Source organism: Rhinolophus sinicus, chromosome 15, assembly GCF_057876585.1.
Source record: "Rhinolophus sinicus isolate RSI-liver-muscle chromosome 15, RSI-T2T, whole genome shotgun sequence".
Taxonomy (NCBI): Eukaryota; Metazoa; Chordata; class Mammalia; order Chiroptera; family Rhinolophidae; genus Rhinolophus; species Rhinolophus sinicus.
Genome location: NC_142515.1, coordinates 94564841 through 94586858, shown reverse-complemented (window position 1 = coordinate 94586858; position 22018 = coordinate 94564841). Strand labels below are relative to the sequence as shown.

General features: G+C 53.2%; 1 protein-coding gene across 5 annotated transcripts in view; it reads left to right on the top strand.

The window, feature by feature from the left end:
- Window positions 1-20263, top strand: part of COL5A3 (collagen type V alpha 3 chain) — a 74621-nt gene extending 54358 nt beyond the window's left edge. For all 5 annotated transcript variants that reach the window (XM_074338205.2, XM_088792483.1, XM_074338206.2 and 2 more), the window contains 40 exons: window positions 252-296; window positions 412-465; window positions 597-704; window positions 1125-1178; window positions 3593-3646; window positions 4538-4582; window positions 4807-4860; window positions 4987-5031; window positions 5446-5499; window positions 5600-5653; window positions 5738-5791; window positions 5917-6024; window positions 6197-6286; window positions 6555-6608; window positions 7480-7587; window positions 7702-7809; window positions 7895-7948; window positions 8503-8556; window positions 9119-9226; window positions 9302-9355; window positions 9554-9607; window positions 9721-9774; window positions 9910-9963; window positions 10500-10607; window positions 11243-11296; window positions 11481-11534; window positions 11826-11879; window positions 12278-12331; window positions 12511-12618; window positions 12795-12848; window positions 13450-13503; window positions 13676-13783; window positions 14040-14093; window positions 14181-14216; window positions 14648-14701; window positions 15320-15536; window positions 15618-15730; window positions 17251-17319; window positions 18967-19206; window positions 19293-20263. In XM_074338205.2, coding sequence (XP_074194306.2) covers window positions 252-296; window positions 412-465; window positions 597-704; window positions 1125-1178; window positions 3593-3646; window positions 4538-4582; window positions 4807-4860; window positions 4987-5031; window positions 5446-5499; window positions 5600-5653; window positions 5738-5791; window positions 5917-6024; window positions 6197-6286; window positions 6555-6608; window positions 7480-7587; window positions 7702-7809; window positions 7895-7948; window positions 8503-8556; window positions 9119-9226; window positions 9302-9355; window positions 9554-9607; window positions 9721-9774; window positions 9910-9963; window positions 10500-10607; window positions 11243-11296; window positions 11481-11534; window positions 11826-11879; window positions 12278-12331; window positions 12511-12618; window positions 12795-12848; window positions 13450-13503; window positions 13676-13783; window positions 14040-14093; window positions 14181-14216; window positions 14648-14701; window positions 15320-15536; window positions 15618-15730; window positions 17251-17319; window positions 18967-19206; window positions 19293-19439 — 3099 coding nt within the window. In that variant the 3' untranslated portion in view covers window positions 19440-20263. The remainder of the gene's footprint in view (window positions 1-251; window positions 297-411; window positions 466-596; window positions 705-1124; window positions 1179-3592; window positions 3647-4537; window positions 4583-4806; window positions 4861-4986; window positions 5032-5445; window positions 5500-5599; window positions 5654-5737; window positions 5792-5916; window positions 6025-6196; window positions 6287-6554; window positions 6609-7479; window positions 7588-7701; window positions 7810-7894; window positions 7949-8502; window positions 8557-9118; window positions 9227-9301; window positions 9356-9553; window positions 9608-9720; window positions 9775-9909; window positions 9964-10499; window positions 10608-11242; window positions 11297-11480; window positions 11535-11825; window positions 11880-12277; window positions 12332-12510; window positions 12619-12794; window positions 12849-13449; window positions 13504-13675; window positions 13784-14039; window positions 14094-14180; window positions 14217-14647; window positions 14702-15319; window positions 15537-15617; window positions 15731-17250; window positions 17320-18966; window positions 19207-19292) is intronic.
- The last annotated feature ends 1755 nt before the right edge of the window (window positions 20264-22018 follow it).

Genomic DNA, 22018 nt, shown 5'->3' with positions numbered 1-22018 from the left:
GATGGGAATTAATTTCTTGGAAATTTGGCCTTCCTTGCACATCCCCACACAGATGACCTTGGGAGGCGGCCAGTGAGAAGGAGCAGGGAGAGGCAGCTTCTTGCACATTAGGGGAAAGATCATTTTCTCTGAGGCTGCCCCACTCCAGTTGAATATCCTCTGGGGACTGTCCTGGCTGTTTTGAGACAGGGAACTGAGTTTGGGGCGCTTCTTAATCAGGGGAGGAAACTGAGAGCTTTTTTTATTTTCAGGGTACCTCTGGCAACCGGGGCCTTCAGGGGGAGAAAGGCGAGAAGGTGAGAAGGGAAGGGAGGGGATTCCTTGCAGGGAGCGGGGGGAGCCCTCATCATGGGGCTCTGCCTGTGTCTTCTATGGAACCCTGAACTTTGGTCTCTGTTCTCTTTCATTCAGGGAGAGGACGGCTTCCCGGGCTTCAAGGGTGATGGGGGGCTTAAAGGCGATCGGGTAAGATAAGGTGTCTGGTGGGTGTGGGGGGCCTGAGGAAGCCAGGGAGGGGGGAGCTGGGGATGAGACGGGGCTGGAGGGAGTGGGAGTGACAGAGGGACTGATATCAGGGCCTCTCCTTTCTATTCCAGGGCCACCCGGGACCTCCAGGGGCCCGGGGAGAGGATGGTCCTGAAGGGCTGAAAGGGCAGGGGGGGCTGGCTGGCGAGGAGGGGCCCCCCGGCTCAGCTGGAGAGAAGGTGAATGGCTCTCGGTCACCCCCTGCAGCTTCTCATCCTATGGTCACGGGGTCCCCCACCCTTTGCCTTCTGTTCTCTGCCCTTTTATGTCCAACTCCTGCAGGCTGCTAGCCTACATATCATCTCCTTTAACTCCCCAGCTCAGTGTTACAGAGCAACTCTATGCACATTATCTGATTTTTATCTATATAACCGCCACATGCAACAGGCATTTAACCCCCATTTTACAGACAAGGACACTGAGGTTTGGAATGATCGAATGCGCTGCCCAGGATAGGCCCCTAGCAGGCAGGAGCCATATTTGACTGAATCTCACCCTGCTGCCCCAGCCATAATGCCCCAGCCATAATGCCCTTTCCCCTCTGACCTCCAGGTTGCAATTTCTGAGCTTCTGACTTTTGTTCCATCACCTTTCTGCAGGGCAAGCTTGGGATGCCAGGTCTCCCAGGTTACCCAGGACGTCCGGGCCCTAAGGTGAGAAGCTAGGGGGCTGGATTAGGGCAAAGGCAGTGTTCAGAGACTGATGAACATCCGGGGATCGGGGCTGTGGTCTGGGGAGGTGAGCTATCACCTCATGGATCATTGATAAACAGCGTGAGATACAGGCTTTGGCAACAGACAAACTTGGGCTCAAATACCCACCCCTTACCTGCTAAGTGACCCCAGGCAAGTCTCTTGAGCCCATTTTTTTTCGGTTGCACAATGGCAATACCGGTAATATCTATTTCATCATCAAATGTGATTATAATAATGATTTTTTTTATGATGATAAAACTGTAGGCTCCTTCTGATTTGGTGTGATCGAAATTGGTTCAAGGTCAGTAAGGGGGAGAATCATAAAAATACACATCTTACATATCTTGAATTGTTATAACGTACAATAAAATGTACTTATATAAAAATGTACCTTGTTTACCAATGTTCTGATGGATGCAGCTACTGATTAGACATGTCTTTCTGCCAAAGTTACACCCACATTACATCACTGATGATTTATAGTTTTTGTTTATATAAAGTGGGCAGAAACAAAGACGCTTGCAAATAAATCTTAGTGTAGAATCCCTGCAGAGTCCCACACTTTTGCCCTCTCAATCTGGCGCAGTGATCTTGCCAATACCTAATTTGACAGAAAAAATTTTTTTAGTAAGTTTCCTTTATATTGTGTCTTCCCCATTTAACTCAGATTTGACGGACATTTTTCTTTTTCTTCCTACATTTCATCAGTTTTTGTAAACTTTCATTAAGTCACATGACTCCATGAGCAAGGACAACTGACAGCAATAAATAGGTTTGGGAATAAACTCAGGGCACCATCCCAAGAATAGAACTCAGCCTGTGGGAGAAGTTTCTGGAAGTTAGAGCAAGGCCACCTAGCCAAGGCCAGTCAGTGTGTCTTGGACATCGAGCAATACATTAGAGGACGCAAGATATGTTAGGTCAGTGTCTTAGTCAGTTTCAGCAGCAATAACATAAATGCCTTAGATCGGGTAGCTGAAACAACGAACATTTATTTCTCACAGTTCTGGATGGTGAATGTCTGACATAACAATGGCAGCATGGTTGGGTTCTGGTGAGGGCTCTTTTCCTGGTTTGTAGATGACTGTCTTCTCTCTGTGTTTTCACAAGGTGGAGCGAGAGAGAGAGAGAGAGAGACAGAGAGAGAGAGAGACAGAGAGAGAGAGACAGAGAAAGAGAGACAGAGAGAGAGAGACAGAGAGAGAGACAGAGAGACAGAGACAGAGAGAGAGAGAGAGAGAGAGAGATGGAGAGAGACTGAGAGGGAGAGGGAGAGGGAGAGGGAGAGGGAGAGGGAGAGGGAGAGGGAGAGGGAGAGGGAGAGGGAGAGGGAGAGGGAGAGATCTAGTCTCCTCTTTTTAAGGGCAATGATCTCATTCGTGAGGGCTCCACTCTCATGATTTACTTATCTCCCAAAGGCCTCACCTCCAAATACCATCACACTGGGGGTTAGGGCTTCAGCATGTGAATTTGGAGGGGGGACACATTCAGTCTGTAGCAGATAGTAATCATCATCAATAACAATGACAGCTAATATTTCTTGAACACTTACTATGTACCAAGCACCATGTGCGACACTTTGTGCACATTATCCTATTTAAGCCTCACCAAAACCTCGGGAGGGTTGGTGTCCCCAAGATACAAACTAGGAGACTGATGCTCGGAAGGGTTCAGCCATTTGTTCAGGGCCACACGGCTAGTGCAATGGTGGATGAGATTGAAAACACAGTGAGGGGTGGGAGGGGACTTCAGAGCCTGTGTTGGTGGAGAAAGGCTGCCTCCCAGATGGGCGGGACAGGCGGGATGAGAGTAAGCCAGTCAGCAAACACTGAGGAAGCACCTACTATGTGCCAGGCAGGGGGGAATAAGACCAGAGCGCTATGTCCCTGGTGGGGAAAACAGACGTTGAATAAGTAAGCAGGTGAATACAAATATTGTGGCAAAACAAAGTAGGACGATGGGCTAGATGCAGTATGACTTGGTGGTCAGGATGGGGACAGAAAGCCAGCCGGTGACATCTGAATAAGATCTACATGACGAGGAGTCGCTGGCTCTGTGGGGACCCGAGAAAAGAGCATTTTTGGCAGAGAGAGCAGCCAGTGCAAAGGCCTTGGGGGCAGGAGGGTATTGGTGTCCCCTGAATAGCATTGAGGAGGCCAGTGTGGCTGGAGTGGAGTGAATAAGGGGAGGGTGGGAGGAGAGGAGGGCAGAGCGCTGCCCTGGAGGACGCTGGGGCTGGAGGGACCAAAGAAGCTTCTGGAATCGGTGGTCTGGCAAGGTCTGAAAGAATGGGGTAGTCAAATGGGGTGAGGGGCCAGCCTTGCCCACCACCCATGCCTCACCCCCTCTTCTCTCTCATTCTCTCTGCTCAGGGATCTATCGGCCTTACTGGTCCCCAGGGACCACTAGGAGAGAAAGGGAAACGGGTGAGTCGTGACTTGAGGGGGACGGAGAGGGAAGGGTTTCCCTGGGGGAACAGCATGTGTGGCTGTGCACGACGGTGGGTGGCCTCTGGGTGTCTGTGTCTATTCCTGGAAGGACCTGTGTGCATATATCTTCCCATGTGCAATGCAGCGCACATGTAGGTGACTCCAGCTGTCATGATGGCACATGTGCCGTGCATATGTGTGCGTGTGTGTGTCCCATGTGCCTCTTGGTGCAGATTAGATGGGGTCTGGGTGCTGTAGCCTGTGAGCTGGGACTGAGTGAACGGGGCGTGCGCCTGCATGTACATGGTGTGACTGTGGACATAATGACTGTGAGGGGCATGGACGTGTGTGGAAGGGTATGGGACACACGCAGGAGTGCGTTTCTGTGCACACTGAGTGTGTGTACATGTACGCATTACCTTGCTGCGGGTGTATTGTCGCTGTGTAATGGGCACTGTGTTACACACCTGCATGTAGGGAAGTGTTGTATTTATCAGGACTGTGTCCTCACATGAACCTGTGCGTGTATGTGTTCACACTGAGTGCACACATGTGCAAGGGACATGCTGCATGGCAAGCTCCGCGATCGCCTAGTGCCTGGCACAATGGCAGGCACACGTGGGCGCACAGCATGCAGCTGTGATAACGACGTGTCCACATGGGAGAATACACTCGTATGCGTGCGCCCTATGGTGCAGTCACACGTGTCACCGGTTGTGTGTGACCTTTGTGTGGTTGTGTGTGTGTGCATGTGAGTGTGTATAAAAGGCTGTGAATAAACGGTGGCAGATGTCTTTCTAGGTGTGTGACTGGGTGCGTGAGTGTTTGTGGCATGTGTTTGCACCATAACTCTCTTCTGTTTCTCCCCTCACTCGATTTATTTTCCAGGGGAAGGCAGGGCAGCCAGGTCTGGAAGGAGAGCGGGGACCACCAGTAAGAAAAGAGAGAGCTCTCCCCACCCCGCTGGGCCTTGGGATGCAGGGCTGGAAGGAGGGGCTGCGAGAGGAGAGATGGTGGGGAGGTCATGAGTGGGTTATGTTGGTGTCCCTGGTGGGGCGCGAGGGGGACTCACGGAGGGCGGGAACCCACAGATCTTGATCTCAAATCCTGGGCTCCCTCACCCTCTCACTTCTAATATTTGCTTTTTTCCTATTCAGGGCTCCCGTGGAGAGAGGGGGCAACCAGGTGCCACAGGGCAACCAGGCCCCAAGGTATGGGTGGGTGGGTGATCAGACCCCTTTCCAAGGCACGCCTTCAGCCACAGGCTCACCAAGTCCCCCCCAGGCCCTCCCAGTTAAGTTTGTTCTGTGGCCTGAATCTCATTCACTCTGTTCTAGGGTGATGTGGGCCAAGATGGGGCCCCTGGGATCCCTGGAGAAAAGGTGAGAGAGAGAGAGAGAGTGTGTAAGTGTGTGTGTGTGTGTGCGCGCGCGCATGTGTTTCTGGGCAGGAGTCAAACCCAGAAGGTAGGGAGACATAATGCAGTGGAAAGAGCACAGGCTCTGAAGTTAGAGAGCCATGAGTTCAAGTCCTACCTCAACTACTTACCTGCTGTGTGTTCTTGGGCAAGTCACTTAACCTCTCTGGGCCTGTTTCCCCATCTATAAGACTGGAATAACCACAGTCTCCATCCCAAGGGCTGCAATGGTGAATGAAACGACTCACAGTGTGTGTAGTGTGTTGCCCTGTGCCTAGCATACAGAAGGTGCTCAATGTGTGTGAGTTCTTGTTGTCATTGTGTGGGGTTCAGGGGTGCCAGGTAGGAGGGATGAGTAATGATTTCTGTTCCATTTCAGGGCCTCCCAGGCCTGCAAGGCCCCCCTGGATTCTCTGGTCCAAAAGGTCCCCCTGTAAGAGAGCTCACCCTGATTGGGGGGCAGGCGGGAGGGGAGCTGGGGCGTGGAGAGGTTCCTTATTTGTTCTTCAACTCTCTCCCATCTTGTCTCCCAGGGCCCCCAGGGGAAAGAGGGACGATCTGGGCACCCGGGACAGAGAGGAGAATTGGTGAGTGACCACTTGACCTCTGACCCCATTAAGCTCTCCATTTCTTCCCCCCATATGATGCTCCCTTTTAAATTTTCTCCCCAGGGCTTTCAAGGTCAGACAGGCCCACCTGGACCAGTTGGTGTCGTGGGTCCTCAGGTCAGAGTGGACCCCACAAGTCCCTCCAGTTTTTCACTAGTTGGGGAGATATTAGAGGGGGAAGTGGATCTCAGACCTCCCACCCCAGACCAGCTCTGTTCAAGATGAGTCTTCTTCCTCTGCAGGGAAAGATAGGAGAAGCAGGACCTCTGGGGGAAAGGGGGCCCCCCGGCCCCCCTGGACCTCCTGGTGAACAAGGTCTTCCAGGTCTGGAGGGCAGAGAGGGGGCCAAGGTGAGACTCTGCCCCATGGGGGATCTCGGTGGAATGGCCCTGAAGGTTCCTCAGTGGCCCCATGCTGCCTGAAGGCTCAGAATCAGCCCCATGTGGGAGGGGGCCCAGACTCACAGATTGGGGGAGACACTGCTTCTCTGGAGCCTGACCTTCCTCCTCTGCACTCCTGCAGGGGGAGCTGGGGCCACTGGGACCCCTTGGTAAGGAAGGGCCACCTGGACCCAGGGGCTTCCCTGGCCCGCAAGGAGCCCCCGGGGACCCTGTGAGTATCCTTTGGAACCCCTCCTATGTGTGTCTGGCCAGGCTGTGAAGTAGAAGGAAATGGGGAGCTCAGGGCAGGGACATGGTGGTGGTATCCTGGGTGGGGACAACTGTGAAAGTAAAGAAATGACAGCTGGAAGGGCATGGAGGAGACTGACCCCGAACCTCAGTGCCCAGAAGGGCGTGAGAACTGTGAGCCCTCTAGAGTGAATACAGCACCTGGGGACACTCCTGGGGCTCTCTTGACTCTGAACCATCTCCTCCTTCAGGGACCTACTGGTTTGAAGGGTGACAAGGGACCCCCGGGCCCCGTCGGGGCCAATGTAAGTGCAACCCCATTTGCTGGGTGGGAGGCAGGGTGAAGGGAAACTGGGCATCGTCATGGTTAAGTCCACTATTTTGGGAGTCAAACAGGCCTGGGTCACATCCAGCTCTGCCACTCACTGGCCAGGCCGTCACGTCACTCTGTGAGCCTCAGTTGCCTCATACATAACCTAGCCCATCTCATAGGTTTTTATACATCTCGATGAAATGATCCATCTGACACATGCTTACCTGTGTGCCAGACATCGACATACAAAAAACCTTTCTCCTGGAGGTTACGTTCTAGTCGAGGAGACAAGGAATCAGTGGTGATAGATGCCCTGAAACAAGTGGCACAGAAAGTGGGGAGCGGGGGCAGAGCAGTTGAAGTAGGCTGGTCAGGGAAGGCCTCCTGAGAAGGTGACATTGGAGCTGACACCTGAGGAGGGGAGGGAGAAGCCGTGTGGATGCCTGTGGGAACAGCATTCCAGGCAGAGGGAACTGCATGTGCAAAGGCCCTGAGGCTGGACCATGCCTGGTATGTTAGAGGAAATAGTGAGGAGGCCGTGTGGCTGGAGGGCAGTGAGCAAGGGTGAGAGTGGGAGGAGGTGAGGGCAGGGACAGGTTGGGAGCAAGCCACGTAGGGCCTGGTAGGCTCCAGGAGACCTCTTTGTATCTCAGTGAGGAGGGAGCCCCCGGAGGGCGGTGGGCAGAGGCGGCACATGCCCTGGCTCAGGTGTTCACAGCTCTCTCTGTCTGCTGTGTGGGGAACAGATTGGATACGTCCTGGTAATCAGTCACCTAAACTCAGTGACTTGAGGCTTGAAAATCCTCCAGATATGAGAACTACTACTATTGCTATTTTTCCTGACCCCTCACCCCTGTTTTCAGGGCTCCCCTGGGGAGCGCGGTCCTGTGGGCCCAGCAGGAGGCATTGGGCTTCCTGGCCAAAGTGGAGGCCAAGGCCCTGTTGGCCCTGCAGGAGAGAAGGGGTCCCCGGTAAGTGCTGTGCCCACCCCATTCCTCAGGCATCCTGAGGACCCAGCCCTCCACATACCAGGACCCCACTCCTGCCCTGGCCCCTGATATTTCGCCTTCCACTCCCCCCATCAGGGCGAACGTGGCCCCGCTGGCCCCACTGGCAAAGATGGGATCCCAGGACCCCTGGGGCTTCCAGGGCCCCCTGGGGCCGTTGGGCCTTCTGGCGAGGAAGGGGACAAGGTGAGAGTTCCTGGAGAGAGAAGGGCTGGGGAAAGTGGGGGGTCGCGGGGAGCCCGGCTCTTTTCTCATGTAATTTCTTTTGCAGGGAGATGTAGGGGCTCCTGGTCACAAGGGAAGCAAGGGTGACAAGGGGGATGCGGTGAGTGGGGGCCCCCCGTGAGGGGTGGTCGTCAGGGAGGGGAGAGGCATGGGTGGGAGAGGCCGTGGAACGCCTTACCTTCCTGAGCCCATCTTGACACCTGCCAGTAACAGAAGCCATTCAAGCTGCCTGGAATGAAGGGGCCAACAGACAGAGTCGCTGGGGCCCCAGGAGACCGGGGAGGCCACTGAGGCGCTTACTCTCTCCTCTCCCTCTCCTTGGTGGCACATCGTTCTCTCTGGCTTTGACTCTGCATGGCTCTGAAGCATCGTGTCCACAGCTTCCCTTCGGGGCTTCAGCCACAGCTCATAGCATCAGCAAGCCAGCTCGGTCCCTGGGTGCTGGGGGGCTTTCTGGGGGGAAGTCCTGATGGGCCCAGCTTAGGACAGATGTGTGTGTCTGATCCCAGCAGTTGGTGACGAGGAAGACAGGGTTGGGAAGTGTGTGCAGCTGTCGCTTCCTGATGGGGGCACAGGGCAGTGATTGACATATCTAGTGCCATGCACCCCCCAATCTTGAACTTGAGGGGTTTTCCAACTCTGTTTCTTCCTCAGGGCCCACCTGGACCAACAGGGATACGGGGTCCCGTGGGACACCCAGGCTCCCCGGTAGGTGCTCCCAGCTTTGTGACTGTCCCCTGAGTCCCCCATGGGAAGGGACAGTGTCCTACACCTGGACTCAATTCCAACCCTGATCCACTCCTTGCTGATACCCACTATAACCTCACCCCAGAATCTGACTCAATCGCCACCTCCACCCCAACCCTGAACCCCCTCAGCCCTAATCTCAACCCTGCCTGTGACCTTAACGTCAATTCCAACGCAGATTTTATCTTCAAATCCCACATAACTGAACACTGACCCAGTCCTACACTTTACCCCAACGCTGACCCGCCCTCCAGCGCTGACTCCAAACCTAAGCTCAAACTCTCAATCTGACCTTGACCCTAACCTCAAACCCAACCCTAAATTCCCTTTCAGTCCCATCTAAACCCTGCTCATGAACTTGACCTCAAGCCGGACGTGATTCGTCACCCAATGCCCATCAACCCTTGACTTAATTCCCAAACTCTGACCCTTACCCTGCACCCCCAACTCCAAACCCAACCCTGAGCCTAGTTCCAACCATTGACCTGGACCCTAACTGCGCCCTGCCCTCTCCTTCTCCCAGGGAGCAGACGGGGCTCAGGGGCGCCGAGGGCCCCCAGGCCTCTTTGGACAGAAAGGAGATGATGGAGTGAGAGGCTTCGTGGGGGTGATTGGCCCCCCTGGGCTGCAGGTAGGTGTTTGAGTTTGGGGTATGGCTTCTGGTTCCCCCAACCCTGTGCCCCAATCTTGCTTCTTTGTTCCACAGGGACTGCCAGGCCCTCCTGGAGAAAAGGGAGAAGTTGGAGATGTGGGGTCCATGGTATGGACAATGGGGGGCAAAGTGGGAGGGGAAAGGGTGTGGCAAGGTGGGGGTGGCTGTTGGATCAATGGGGGGGGTCACAGGGACGCGTTATTTTAAGGATCATGTGGGTCACCAGCGTCAAGGGTGGTGTTTGTGGTTGCTGGAGACTTTTGGAGGACCATGGGGTCACTGGATGCTATTCTGACTGTTCCACAGGGTCCCCATGGAGCTCCGGGTCCTCGGGGTCCCCATGGCCCTAGTGGATCAGAGGTGAGGACTCTGGGAAGGGCACCCAGGATGCCTCAGAAATGGGGACATATATTTCTCAAGAAGGGGAGGTTGGGATCCCACAGTCTCACCTGCACCCCTCGCTGTCTCTCCAGGGCCTTCCGGGGCTGCCTGGAGGAGTTGGTCAGCCAGGTGCTGTCGGCGAGAAGGTGAGAGAGGGAGGGCAGGGAACTGCACAGGGTGGGGGAGGTACAACAAGTCCTGGTTGTGGGGGGCTGTGCTGGGGAGCCTCTGTCTGTCTGCCAGAATGGGACCTCTTCGTACTCTCACTTTGCCTCCTGCAGGGTGAGCCGGGGGAAGCTGGAGACACAGGACCCCCAGGAACCCCAGGCATCCCTGTGAGTGACTGTGTCCTGTGCCCCTGCACCCATCCCAGGGAACCCCTGGCCCCTGGCTACCTCAGACCACCTTGACCCCTGTGCAGTCCTAGGTCACCCACTGCCCAGAACCTACGGGCTTCCCGGGTTATCTTGATGACAGAGCCTTGGAAGGTGGCAGGGCTGATGCGTATTCTCCATGTAGTACACTGCACAAGAGTGTGGGACCGAGGGGGTCGATGGCGGCTCAGAGCCAACACTAGCCCTGGCCTGGGGATGAGCTGCCCACAGGGGGGCCTTTTTCTAATTTACTCAAGGGTGCCACATGGACTAGACCAGCCTTGCTCATGGCCTCTAGGCAACTGGACCACCCTGACCTCTGACTCCTATAGTTCCTAAATTCCTTTGACTTCTGATCATTGGGCAGGCGAGGCTACTCTGACCCCTGACCCCAGGAAAGTCCCAGACTCCTCCCACCATCCCTAAGTCCAGGTATGCTAACCTTGACCCCTGGAGAGTCCAGGCGCTTCTGACTTCTGACCTCTGTTTCTGCAAAGGGGCCCAAGGGAGAAATTGGTGAAAAGGGGGACACAGGCCAATCTGGGGCTGCTGGGCCCCCAGGCAAGAAGGGCCCTCCTGGAGAAGATGGAGCCAAAGGGAACGTGGTGAGTCCTGGGGGAGGTGGAGGCAGAGATGAGGGCGGACACTCATGTCTGCTCAAACCTGCTCCCCAACTTCCAGCCAGGGGTCCTGTCCTCCAGTATGCTGAGTCTATGAACAACCCAGAACAGAGCTAATGAATGATTGAGTGAATGAATGAATGAATCAATTAGTCATTGTAGAGGGTGAAACTTGCTTCCACATGGAATCACTAACAATGTCGGGAAGGCCAAGGTCAAGATTGGAGCTGACGTAGGATTTGCCGTCAGGCGGAGGTTGAGACCTTTCTGCCACAGCGGCAGGGCTTGGGGTGGGGTGGGAGGGCAGTGGGCAACTTCAGCGTCTGTGGGACTTCACCATCCCGTTTGCTGTGTCCGTCTCTGAGGGTCAGTTTATCTGTGAGTCCTGAGCTGGGTGGCTGCTGGAAGGATGAAGTGAGATGATGCGTGGAACGTTCTTAGCTCAGCGCCTGCACACATTCAGCACGAGAATGTTCTCTCTACCAGGGCGGAGATTTTGTGTTTTGTTCACCATGTATCCTCAGCAACCAGAACTGTGCCTGGGCACCATTTGTCTGCGAAATGAATTAGTCAATGCTCAATAATTCCAAGATGTGATTATTCGTCATTCTGTGTTCCAGGGCCCCACAGGGCTCCCCGGAGATCTAGGACCCCCTGGAGACCCTGGAGTTTCGGTGGGTGTAAACCCTGCTTTCCCCACCAAGCCCAGCATATTCCCTAATTTTGTCCCCATCTCCCTACCCCCCCATAGACTTGGGCAAGATTCCTGGAGCAAATAACTTTCATTGTCCTCCAAGCCTCACCCCCAAATTCTCATGTGACCCCACGACCCCTGCCAACTCTGTCCACCACCCGCAGGGTCTGGATGGTTACCCAGGGGGGAAAGGAGACCCTGGTGACGTTGGGGGACCGGTGAGTGGGGAGCAGAGGATGTGGTGCTGGGAGAGGGGGTTGGGGCTGGTGAGTGGGAGGATTGGGGGGCCAGAAGAAGGGTTAATGACGTACTCAAGGCCCCCATAGGTGTGCCTGCTTTGCCTCTCGGGGGCCTCATCAGGAACATGAGAAGCTTGAGGGAGGAGGCAGGAGATGGCTGGTGCTGAGCTGATGTTTTGGGAAGGTTGTCTTTGGGTCAAAGGCATCCGGAACCAGTTACGCTCAGTCAATGTTAGCTAATTCTATCCTGGTGCTGCCATCACTCCACAGGGTCCGCCTGGCGCTTCTGGGGAACCTGGCCCTCCTGGGCCTCCTGGCAAGAGGGTGAGTGATGACCTGCCTCCTGGCTGTCCTGGCTCCAGCCTTGTCCCACTCACCCCCACAGGCCCGCACTCACCCCCACAGGCCCCCACCCACCCCCACAGGCCCCCACTTACCCCCACAGGCCCCCACCCACCCCCACAGGCCCCCACCCACCCCCACAGGCCCCCACTTACCCCCACAGGCCCCCACCCACCCCCACAGGCCCCCACCCACCCCCACAGGCCCCCACTTACCCCCACAGGTCCCCCCCCCACAGACCCGTACCCACCTTCACAGGCCCGCATTCATCCCCACTCATCCCTGTAGGCCCCACTTCACCCCCACAGGTCCCCCCTTACCCCTACAGACCCCCCACTCACCCCCACAAGCCCCTCTGACTGTCTCTACTACCTTCTCAGGGTCCTTCTGGACACGTGGGACGAGAAGGCAGAGAAGGGGAGAAAGGTGCCAAGGTGAGTGCCCCCTGCCCTGACCCCTCAGCCAACAGTTGGGTCATCAGAATGGGGAGGGGGCCTGTGACCACCACAGGTGCCCCAATTCCCTCCCCCTACCTGATAGCTCTTGGCTGGGGGTCAGGAGGCAGGTACCTCCTGACTTTCTCTGTCCCCTCCCTTGCCCCTGTCCTTTTTAGGGGGAGCCAGGCCCTGATGGGTCCCCAGGGAGAACAGGCCCAGTGGGGGCTCGAGGGCCCCCAGGGCGTGTTGGGCCCGAGGGTCTTCGAGGGATCCCCGGCCCGGTGGTGAGTGGGGCGGGAACAGGGATGGGGCGGGCTGGGGGTGGGGTCAGGCCCTCCACGTGCGTTTCTACCTTATAATTTCTCATCACGGTTGGGAGGGGCTGAGCCTGGTGGATGGTAGGGGCATCCACACTGGGCTCTGGCAGGGTGCAGTCCCTCCATGTTCTGTTTCATCCCAGGGTGAACCAGGCCTCCTTGGATCTCCTGGACAGATGGGCCCTCCTGGCCCCTTGGTAAGAGACTTCTTTGTCCGTGAGGTCCTGGCACTAAGAACCACACTGGGCACCCAGTAGCCATCTAGTGACCATGGGTTCTGATGGTCAGGCTGACCCTTCACGGACTGTCTGGTGGTCCACCCTGACCATGTATACTAACCGTCTATTCTGATCATTCATCTTATTGGTCCTACACTGACCCTCCATCTTGGTCTATACTGACCACCCACACTGACCCTCCATCTTGGTCTATACTGACCACCCACACTGATCCTCCATCTTGGTCTATACTGACCACCCACACTGACCCTCCATCTTGATGGTCTACATTAACCAGTGACCCTCAATCTTGACAGGCCAAACTGACCATCGATCTTGATGGTCTACACTGATCACTCATACTGATCTTGACCACTGACTGTTCAGATTGGCCCTCCTCCAGCCAACCCCTTCATTATCTCTTGTCATCCCTCCTCTCTCCTGACCATCCCCACAATCACATGTCTGGTAATTCCCCTTTGAAATCTGGGTAATTTCCCATCTGACCACCCCCAATCACCCACGTGAACCTTGAGATTTCATGTTTACACTCACTGACTGACCCGCCCTCTCCTTCCAGGGGCCCTCTGGCCTCCCGGGGCTGAAGGGAGACGCTGGCCTCAAGGGGGAAAAGGTAAGGATCCCTCCATCCTTTAATTCCCTCCCACATTTACCCCTATCTCCTCCCTGGCCAGAGGGCTGGGAGAGTGGGGTGTCCTCTGCTCCCAAACTCATTACCCCAAGGCTCTAGAAGAAAAACCTCCCAGCACCCCTTTCTTCCCCCACCTGCCTCTTTTGTCCTCCAGGGCCACATTGGATTAATTGGCCTTATTGGCCCCTCTGGGGAAGCCGGTGAGAAAGGGGATCGGGGGTTGCCCGGCGTACAGGGCCCTCCTGGCCCCATGGGAGAACCCGTGAGTGTGTGTCCTGCTCCAAGTGGGAAGAATGTGTTCAAAGGAGAGGGTGGGTGGGGAGGTAGAGATGGGGCTTGTTTGGAGACTGGGGGGGGGGGTTAGGGAAACCTGGGTCTGGAATGATAGGGGTTGGGTCTGGGGAAAAACGGGGGCTCTATCTGGGGACTTGCGGATTCGAGGCTATGTCTGGAGTTTGGGGTCTTGAGGGGACCATAGGGTTGAACCCCACCAATGATACCTGATGTCCTTTCTCCAGGGTCCCCGCGGTCCCATTGGCTCTCTGGGCCACCCTGGACCCCCAGGTGTAGCAGTGAGTATGAGGGGTCTGTGCGGTGGGGGTGGGGGTCACCGTGGCGGGCCAGCCAGGACTCCAAACCTCTTTGTCTCTACCCCACAGGGCCCTCTGGGAGAAAAAGGCTCAAAGGGGTCCCCAGTGAGTATTCCCTGCTCCCTTGGGCTCCCACATTACAGCCCCCACACCCTTCCACTACACCAGAACCTTCAATGCCTTTGCATTCATTGGTTTATTTAGTCACTCAATCATGTATTCAACAGATATTTATTGAACACCTACCACTGTATTTCATCAAATCTAAGATGCCATCAATTGTAGGATGCACCATTATTTTATAAACTGCTCTGAAAGAAAACAATTCTGCCAAGTAAACTACCACTTGCCAAAGATGTTAAGATGATGATTTCAGAGATGTTAAAACATGGAAAGAAAATGTGTTTTTATGCTTGGTGCTGAAAATTGCATGTGCCTTCCCCAGGGCTCTGTGTGTGTGTGTGCATGTATATGTGTGTTGGCAGGAAGGGGTCTTCCATAGATAGAGTTCACCCCCAAGTGACTTCTCCCTACAGGGATCCCTCGGGCCCCGTGGAGACACTGGCCCCCCAGGCCCACCAGGTCCCCCGGTAAGTTCCCCAGGGACTGGGTTGGACTGTCCCCACTCGGTCCCCCAGTGTCCAGAACCAGGTGGGGCCCACGGCCACCTGTGTCAGGGGATGCAAGTGCGGAGAGAGGTGCCTTGAAAGCCAAAGGGGAGTCTGGGCTGTGTGTGTGTGTTGGGGTGGGGGTTAGAAGGACAGCTGTGGGGGCACTGACCGGGTTTTGTTTGCACCCTGTCTCCCCTACCCCATCTCTTCCTTCCTGACTGTCTCTCCACCTCTTCCATCGCTCCTGGCTTTTCCCTGCCTCAAATATTTGTTGCACGATTTTATCTGTTCTCTCTTTTCCTGCTTGCTGGTGCCTGCCCCCCCCCCCCCCCGCGCTTTCTCTGCCTGAACTTGTGGTTCTCTCTCTCTTTTGTGATATTTCTACTTCTATCTCTCCCCATCTCTGAGTTTTCCTGCCCCTCTCCTTCCTGTGTGTCTCTCTGTCTGTCTCCCCCATCTCTGTCCCTGTTCCTGTTTGTATCTCTCCCGCACCTTTCTCATCAACCCCACCCCTATCTTCTGCCTCCCGTGTCTCTCTCTCACCTCTGCCTGTCTCTCTGAGCCTGGTCTCTGTTCTCCATCTCCCCCTCTGCTCAGGGACCCCGGGCGGAGCTGCCTTGGCTGCGCCGACGCCGGCGCTGGGTCCCGGGCCCGGAGGCGCTGGAGGCCCCGGAGGGCGGTCTGGAGGAGGTACTGGCCTCTCTCACATCTCTGAGCTTCGAGCTGGAGCAGCTGCGGCGCCCTCCCGGCACCGCCCAGCGCCCGGGCCTCGTGTGCAGCGAGCTACACCGCAACCACCCGTACCTGCCGGATGGTGAGGTCCCACCCCTCGCTGGGCGGGCTGGGAGCCGTCGGTCCCGCCCCGGCTCACCCACCCGCTCCTGGTCTGCGGCAGGGGAATACTGGATTGACCCCAACCAGGGCTGCGCGCGGGACGCGCTCAAGGTTTTCTGCAATTTTACGGCGGGAGGAGAGACCTGCCTCTACCCTGACAAGAAGTCTGAGACTGTGAGTGCCCCGGGGGGGGGGGGGGGGGGGGAGGGGGTTGGGAGGAGGAGGAAGGAGGCTTTGGACGCCATCCCATCCTCTCCCCCTCCCAGGGAGGGCTGTCCTCGCCTCCCCTGCCCCCAACAACGAGTACCAGACTTTGTTGAAGACCTTATCTTTCCAACATTTATCGAGCACCTACTGTATGCCAAGTGCTGGAGTTACAACAGGGAATTAAAAAAAAAAAATCTCTGCTTTTGTGGAGCTTGCCTTTTAGGAGGAAGACAGAGAAGAAAAGCAAGTAAAGAAATTAGGAATGGTGGCGAACCTTTAAGTAGTGCTTACGTGAGCCAGGCCTGTTTTAAGCACTTAGATGCATTAACTTACTGAGCCCTTATCACGCAGTGTGGCAGTCCTGTCATCAACCCCCAGATAGGGAAATTGAGGCACAGAGGTGAAGAGAGTACCCATCAAGGTCTGGATCCAGCGTCCCAGCCCTTAAGTACCTGGCTACCCTGCCTCCTGACCTGCTATCTTATAGGCTCTGTGGGCTCACTGCCCTCCAGGCTTTGGGCTGGGAGGTGAGATCACCTGGTTCCCCCAGAAATCCTGGAGTTCTCCATCAGGGAGCTCTGAGCCTAACAGCCTATCGCCAAGAACCAGGCTTAGCAGTGGAGGACAGTGAGCGAGCACTACCAGCTCTGGACCACCTGGGTTGGAATCCGGGTCTGTCACATCAATGTTTTCATCTGTAAAGTGGGGTTCAAGCAAGTATCTACCCCTTAGGGTGGTTGTGCAGGTGTGGTACCAATGCACAAGTCAGGGAATGCTGAGTAGATACTGACTATGTGCTAATACCTCTAGGGCAGATAAAATACACAGCCAGCACAGGGCCTGCAAAAGTGAACAATAATGTTCTTCTTATGCATTGTTATTTTGATTGATCAGAGCCCTGGTTTACTGGGTGCTCAGAGCCCCCCATATATGGGGGCTGGAGTGCAGAACTTGAGCTCTGAACAACAGTTGTTGATATCTGAGACCTCATCTCTCACCAGCTCCCCTTTCTCCTACTCAGAGCGAAGCTGGGGAGGGGAGTGAGGAACGTTCTAGGTTTGGGTTCCCCAGACACAGACCCACAGACAAGGATTTGAGGTCAAGTCATTTATTTAGGTGATCCCAGGAGGCACCAGGAGGGGGAGGGAGATATGAGAAGGTTCAGCAGAGGCAGCCAGTGTTAAAATGTCACCATTGGGCACCCAAGGCTCGGTTCCACTGAGGACTTCTGCGAGACAGCTGGAAGTTGTCCAACCTGGCAGAGAGGGAGCTGGGGCATTTACGTAACTCTTGTCAGTCATCTGTTGAGGGCTGCTTCAGAGGGCCGGGCACCCTCCCCTTGGGCCTGCTCTGTGCACTGGCCAAGTCCACTCCCTTAGCCAGACAACAGCCAGAGAGCCCCAGATATTTACAGTCTGGGGAGGTAAATGCGGAGGACGTGGTGGGCATCCAGGCCACTTGCTACTGACCCTTCCTCCTTCCCCCAGGTGAAACTGGCCTCCTGGTCCAAGGAAACGCCAGGAAGCTGGTATAGCACATTCCGTCGAGGGAAGAAGGTGAGTTACCAAAGGCTGAGGTGGCAGGTAGTATGAAAAGTTACGGGAAGCATAAGTTATGGGGAGTTGGGAGAGGGGCTCTGAGGGATGAGGGGAACAGGACAGACTTGCCTCTGCCTTCCTGGTGATTGCAGGTTAAGGAAGGGGGAGTAACTGGGGCAGCATTGATGTGTGATGGGGGAATCACAGGGCCTGGTGGAAATCCAAAGGCAGCGCTAGAAGGACCTGAAGGTTTCCTGCTAGAAGTCATACCTCAGCTGAGGCCTAAAGAATGAGATGGGTTAGCATGTTTGGGAGGACAAGGAAAAGTGTTTCAGGCAGAAGGAACAGCGTGTGCAAAAGCCCAGAGGTAAGAGATGATCTGGTGAATTTAAAGAAGAAAAAGCCACTTGCTCTCCTTTAGAGGGAGATTGTAGTTGGAGCAGAGGCTGGGGAGGTTGGTGAGAGCTAGGCCCATCTCCCCAGAAAGACGTAGGCAGTAGGGGGCCACGGATTGTGTTTAAGTGAGAGAGGGATTCAGACCAAATCTCTGTGTTAGAAAAATGCCTCTGGGGCCGGGGTGATGGTGGTGAGACTGGAGGCTGGGAGATAAGGAAGAGACAAATGTGTTGATCTATGAGAGTGAGGATGTTCAGGCTGGAGCTGGTGCTATGGGGATGGAGAGGAGAGCATGACTCGGAACAATATCAAAGAGGGCAAATCAATAGGACCTAATAATTGATGAGATAAAAGGGAGGGGGGAGACGGGGATGATAGTCAGGTTGCTGGCCTGGGGGACTGGTGTCTGGTGAGATTCTGATATGTAAGTGAAACGAAGAGCAGGTTTAAGGGGCAGGGAATCTTGGATTTTGGGACTCATTTATGTAACATATAAGTATATGCTAAGCACTGGGAATATAACAGCAAATTAAACACAGTCCCTGACTTCATGAAGTTGATATTCTACTGGGAATATAACCAAGGAAATAAATAGACCAAAGAAACAAATAAAACTATAATATAATATTAGGGAATATCATGGTTTGGATTCCCCCCAAACAGACCCTGAGACAAAGATCCAATTGCAAGTAGTTTATCTGGGAGGTGATTCCAGAAAACATCAGTCGAGGGATGTAGAAATGAGACAAAGAAGGGAAGGAAGCCAAAAGGATGTGTTACCAAGTGTGTTATCTCAAGTCAGTGATATGTTAATAATATGTTTTATTTAACCCAACATATCCAAAATATTGGCATATCAGTATACAGATTATGAAGGCATTTTACTTTTTTCAGAGTCTGGTATAAATTTTGCATTTATAGGACATCGTAATCTGGATGCTAAATTTCATTGGCAATACTTGATACGTACTTAGATTTCATAAAACCTGCAGTTGGAAGAGTAGATTCACAAACTCACTTTGTTCCAAACCTAAGTTTTCTGATAACTGGATGGGGGCTAAATTATGAGTTATGATTTAAAGTGAAAAATTTAAATTAAATAAATAAAAAGTTAAAATCAAACAAAATTTTAAAAACGTTTCTCAGTCCCATCGGCCACATTTTAAGTGTTCAGTAGCCACACATGCCTAAGGGCTCACAAGAGAACCATGGCTGGTGGGATGGCTGGGTGAATGGGCACCCTCACCTCCCGCTTTGTCCCACCCCCAGTTCTCCTACGTGGACGCTGATGGGTCCCCCGTGAATGTGGTACAGCTGACCTTCCTGAAGTTGCTGAGTGCCACCGCTCACCAGAGCTTCACCTACTCCTGCCAGAACTCAGCCGCCTGGCTGGATGAAGCTGGGGGCAACTATGGCCGCTCCCTTCGCTTCCTTGGAGCTAATGGGGAGGAGCTGTCCTTCAACCAGACAGCAGCAGCCACCATCACTGTCCCCTACGATGGCTGCCGGGTAAGGGAGAGGGCCAGGGGCTGAGCAGAGCGGGGAGGGGAGGCTGCCCTCCCCCTAACTCACCATCTGTGTCTTCCCATGCTCAGCTCCGGAAGGGACAGACGAAGACCCTCTTGGAGTTCAGCTCTTCCCGAGTGGGGTTTCTGCCCCTGTGGGACGTGGCAGCCACTGACTTTGGCCAGACGAACCAGAAGTTTGGATTTGAACTGGGCCCTGTATGCTTTAAAAGCTGAGAGTCTCTGGGGTGGGAGGGACAATGAGGGAGCCCCAGACGGGGCACATTTGGTGCTGAGGCTTTGAAGCCACCATATTTATCATCTCGTGTGATTGTGGAGCCAGGGGAGAGTCTGCTCGTCACGGTCAAACAATATTTCTTCTTCAGTCCAGGGACTGGGGAGTTGGACTCCGTTGGCCCAAGAGTCCAGCCTCCCCCCACCAAACCCCTGCGGGAATAACTCATCTGGCTCTTCCTCCCCTCCACGCCTACTCAACACTCAACTCCCCACCCCTGGTCCCCCATGCAATGAACTTCTAACTCAGAGCTGATGAATGCCCTCCACGCCTGCCTTCCCCTCCTTAGTCAGTGCCCCGACACCCTTTGGTGCTACCCTTCCCAATAGTTAAGCACTGGATGTCTCCTGATCCCAGGCTGGGACCCCTTCACTCATTCCTATTTTCAGGTGGGTTCAGAGTGAAGGAACTCAAGTCAGATTACAGAGGAAAGTGGGACTTCCCTGGGCAGAGCTGTGTGCTCCTTTTGCTGCCTCAGCGCAGCTCTGAATACTGGCCCCCTCCTATCTCCCCAAATGCACCTTGCCATGCCAGATGGTTTGGGGACCAAGATGTCTGGTAAATCAGGATCTTAATGGTGCTGCCCTATTTATATCTGGGTCTGTATTACAAGGGAAAATCCCCTCTGTTGTATATTTGATCTGCTTCCTCCTTAGGGAAGGCTGGGACTTGATGAGAGAGATTCTTGCACGATTCCCCCCCACCCCGGGGCCATAGGGCATAATTGGCATGTCAAATCTGAATAAACCAGTGAACTGTGTCCTTATCTGTGTCCTTCATTTGGTGCTGGCTATATCTTTCTTAGGTTCTAGCTCTTGTCTCACCTGAGGTATCTGCGACCACCTGTCTTAATTAAGTGTGTCTTTTGGTGGAGGTGGCTTTGATGGGGTTGGGGAACTCAATTATAATGGGACTCACCGGAGGAGATGGGTGTGTTTATTAACTTAGGTCCCTCGCGGAAAAGCGGAAAATAGCCATATCTCTAAGAAAGTAGGTCTTAACTGTTCTCACCACAAAAAATAAATGATAAATACATGATGTGATGCAGGTGTTAGCGAATCATTTTGTGATACATAAGTGGATCAAATCAACATGTTGTACACTTAGACTTACATATTATATGTTACGTATTTTGCCATATGTAATGCGTTCCCGTGTATAATGTGCACCCACATTTTGGGCCCAAACTTTCAGGGAAAAAATCTTTCTTTGTAATTTTTCAATTCAAATTTTTATTTGTTTACATTTAGGTACTTGTTTTTTGTATTATAAAGGATTTGTAGCATTTGTTTTTTAACATATTACAGTACAAGAAATTTTATGTGACAAATAATTACAAAATACAGGAACAGACACAAAGTACAAGAAATTTTGTATACCGGTAACAAATTTACAATATTTATGCTTCATAGAAGGCCAAGAACTCTTTGTTGTTGCAAGTTCATCGTAAGTTCAATAAAACCAATTATTATATTCCAGGTATTATTTTGCATAAGGATATCATTATTGATTTCTAGAGTTACCCTCTTAACTCATAAATGTAAATAAAAGAATTAAAAACATTTACATAGATAAGGAATTAGTACTACCCATATATAATGAGCATCCTTATTTTCCCCTCACAAATTTAGGCAAAAAAGGGTGCATTATATATGACAAAATATAGTGTATACGAGGTCTGACAATTAAGTTCACAAACTCATCCTAGAAAAAGCGCTACATACCTCATTGCTGAATATCACTACAGTCACCTTCAAAGTTCTCGCCTTGGGAAGCTATGCTCTGATGCCAGCACCTAGTCCACCCTTCAAAGCAATTTTGGAACTCTTTTTCTGGAATGGACATCAGAGCTGTCTTGGTATTACCCTTGATGTCCTGACTGTCATCACAACATCTTCCTTTCAATATTTCCTTTATCTTTGGGTAAAGAAAGAAGTCATTGGGGGCCAGATCAGGTGAGCAGGGAGAGTGTTCCAATACGGTTATTTGTTTACTGGCTAAAAAATCCCTCACAGACAGTCATGTGAGCTGGTGCATTGTCGTGATACAAGAGCCATTATTAATTGTTGGTGAAAAGTTCAGGTTGTCTAACTTTTCAGCACTTCCAAATAGTAAACTTGGTTAACTGTTTGTCCAGTTGGCAAAAATACATAATGAATAATCCCTCTGATATCAAAAAAGTGTAGCAACATCATTGCAACAAGTTCATGATTTTAATTGTCAGAACTTTGTGGTGTGTGTGTGTGTGTGTGTGTGTGTATCAATTATATCTCAGTAAAGCTGGAAAAAAAATTGTGAACCCATTAGGAAGACAACATATTTTTAAAAAGAGAGGAAGGAAGGAATAAAGGAAAGAAGGAAGGGAGGGAGGTGCGTTGGGGGTAGAGAAAAAGAACATCCAGATTTCCATTTTGATTTTGCTTAGTCCTGGAGCCACTTGGCTGAGCTGAGGGGACGCATCAAGAGATGACAAGGGATGTGGTTTTGGTTTGAGATGAAATGACCAGATGTCAAAAGTCTG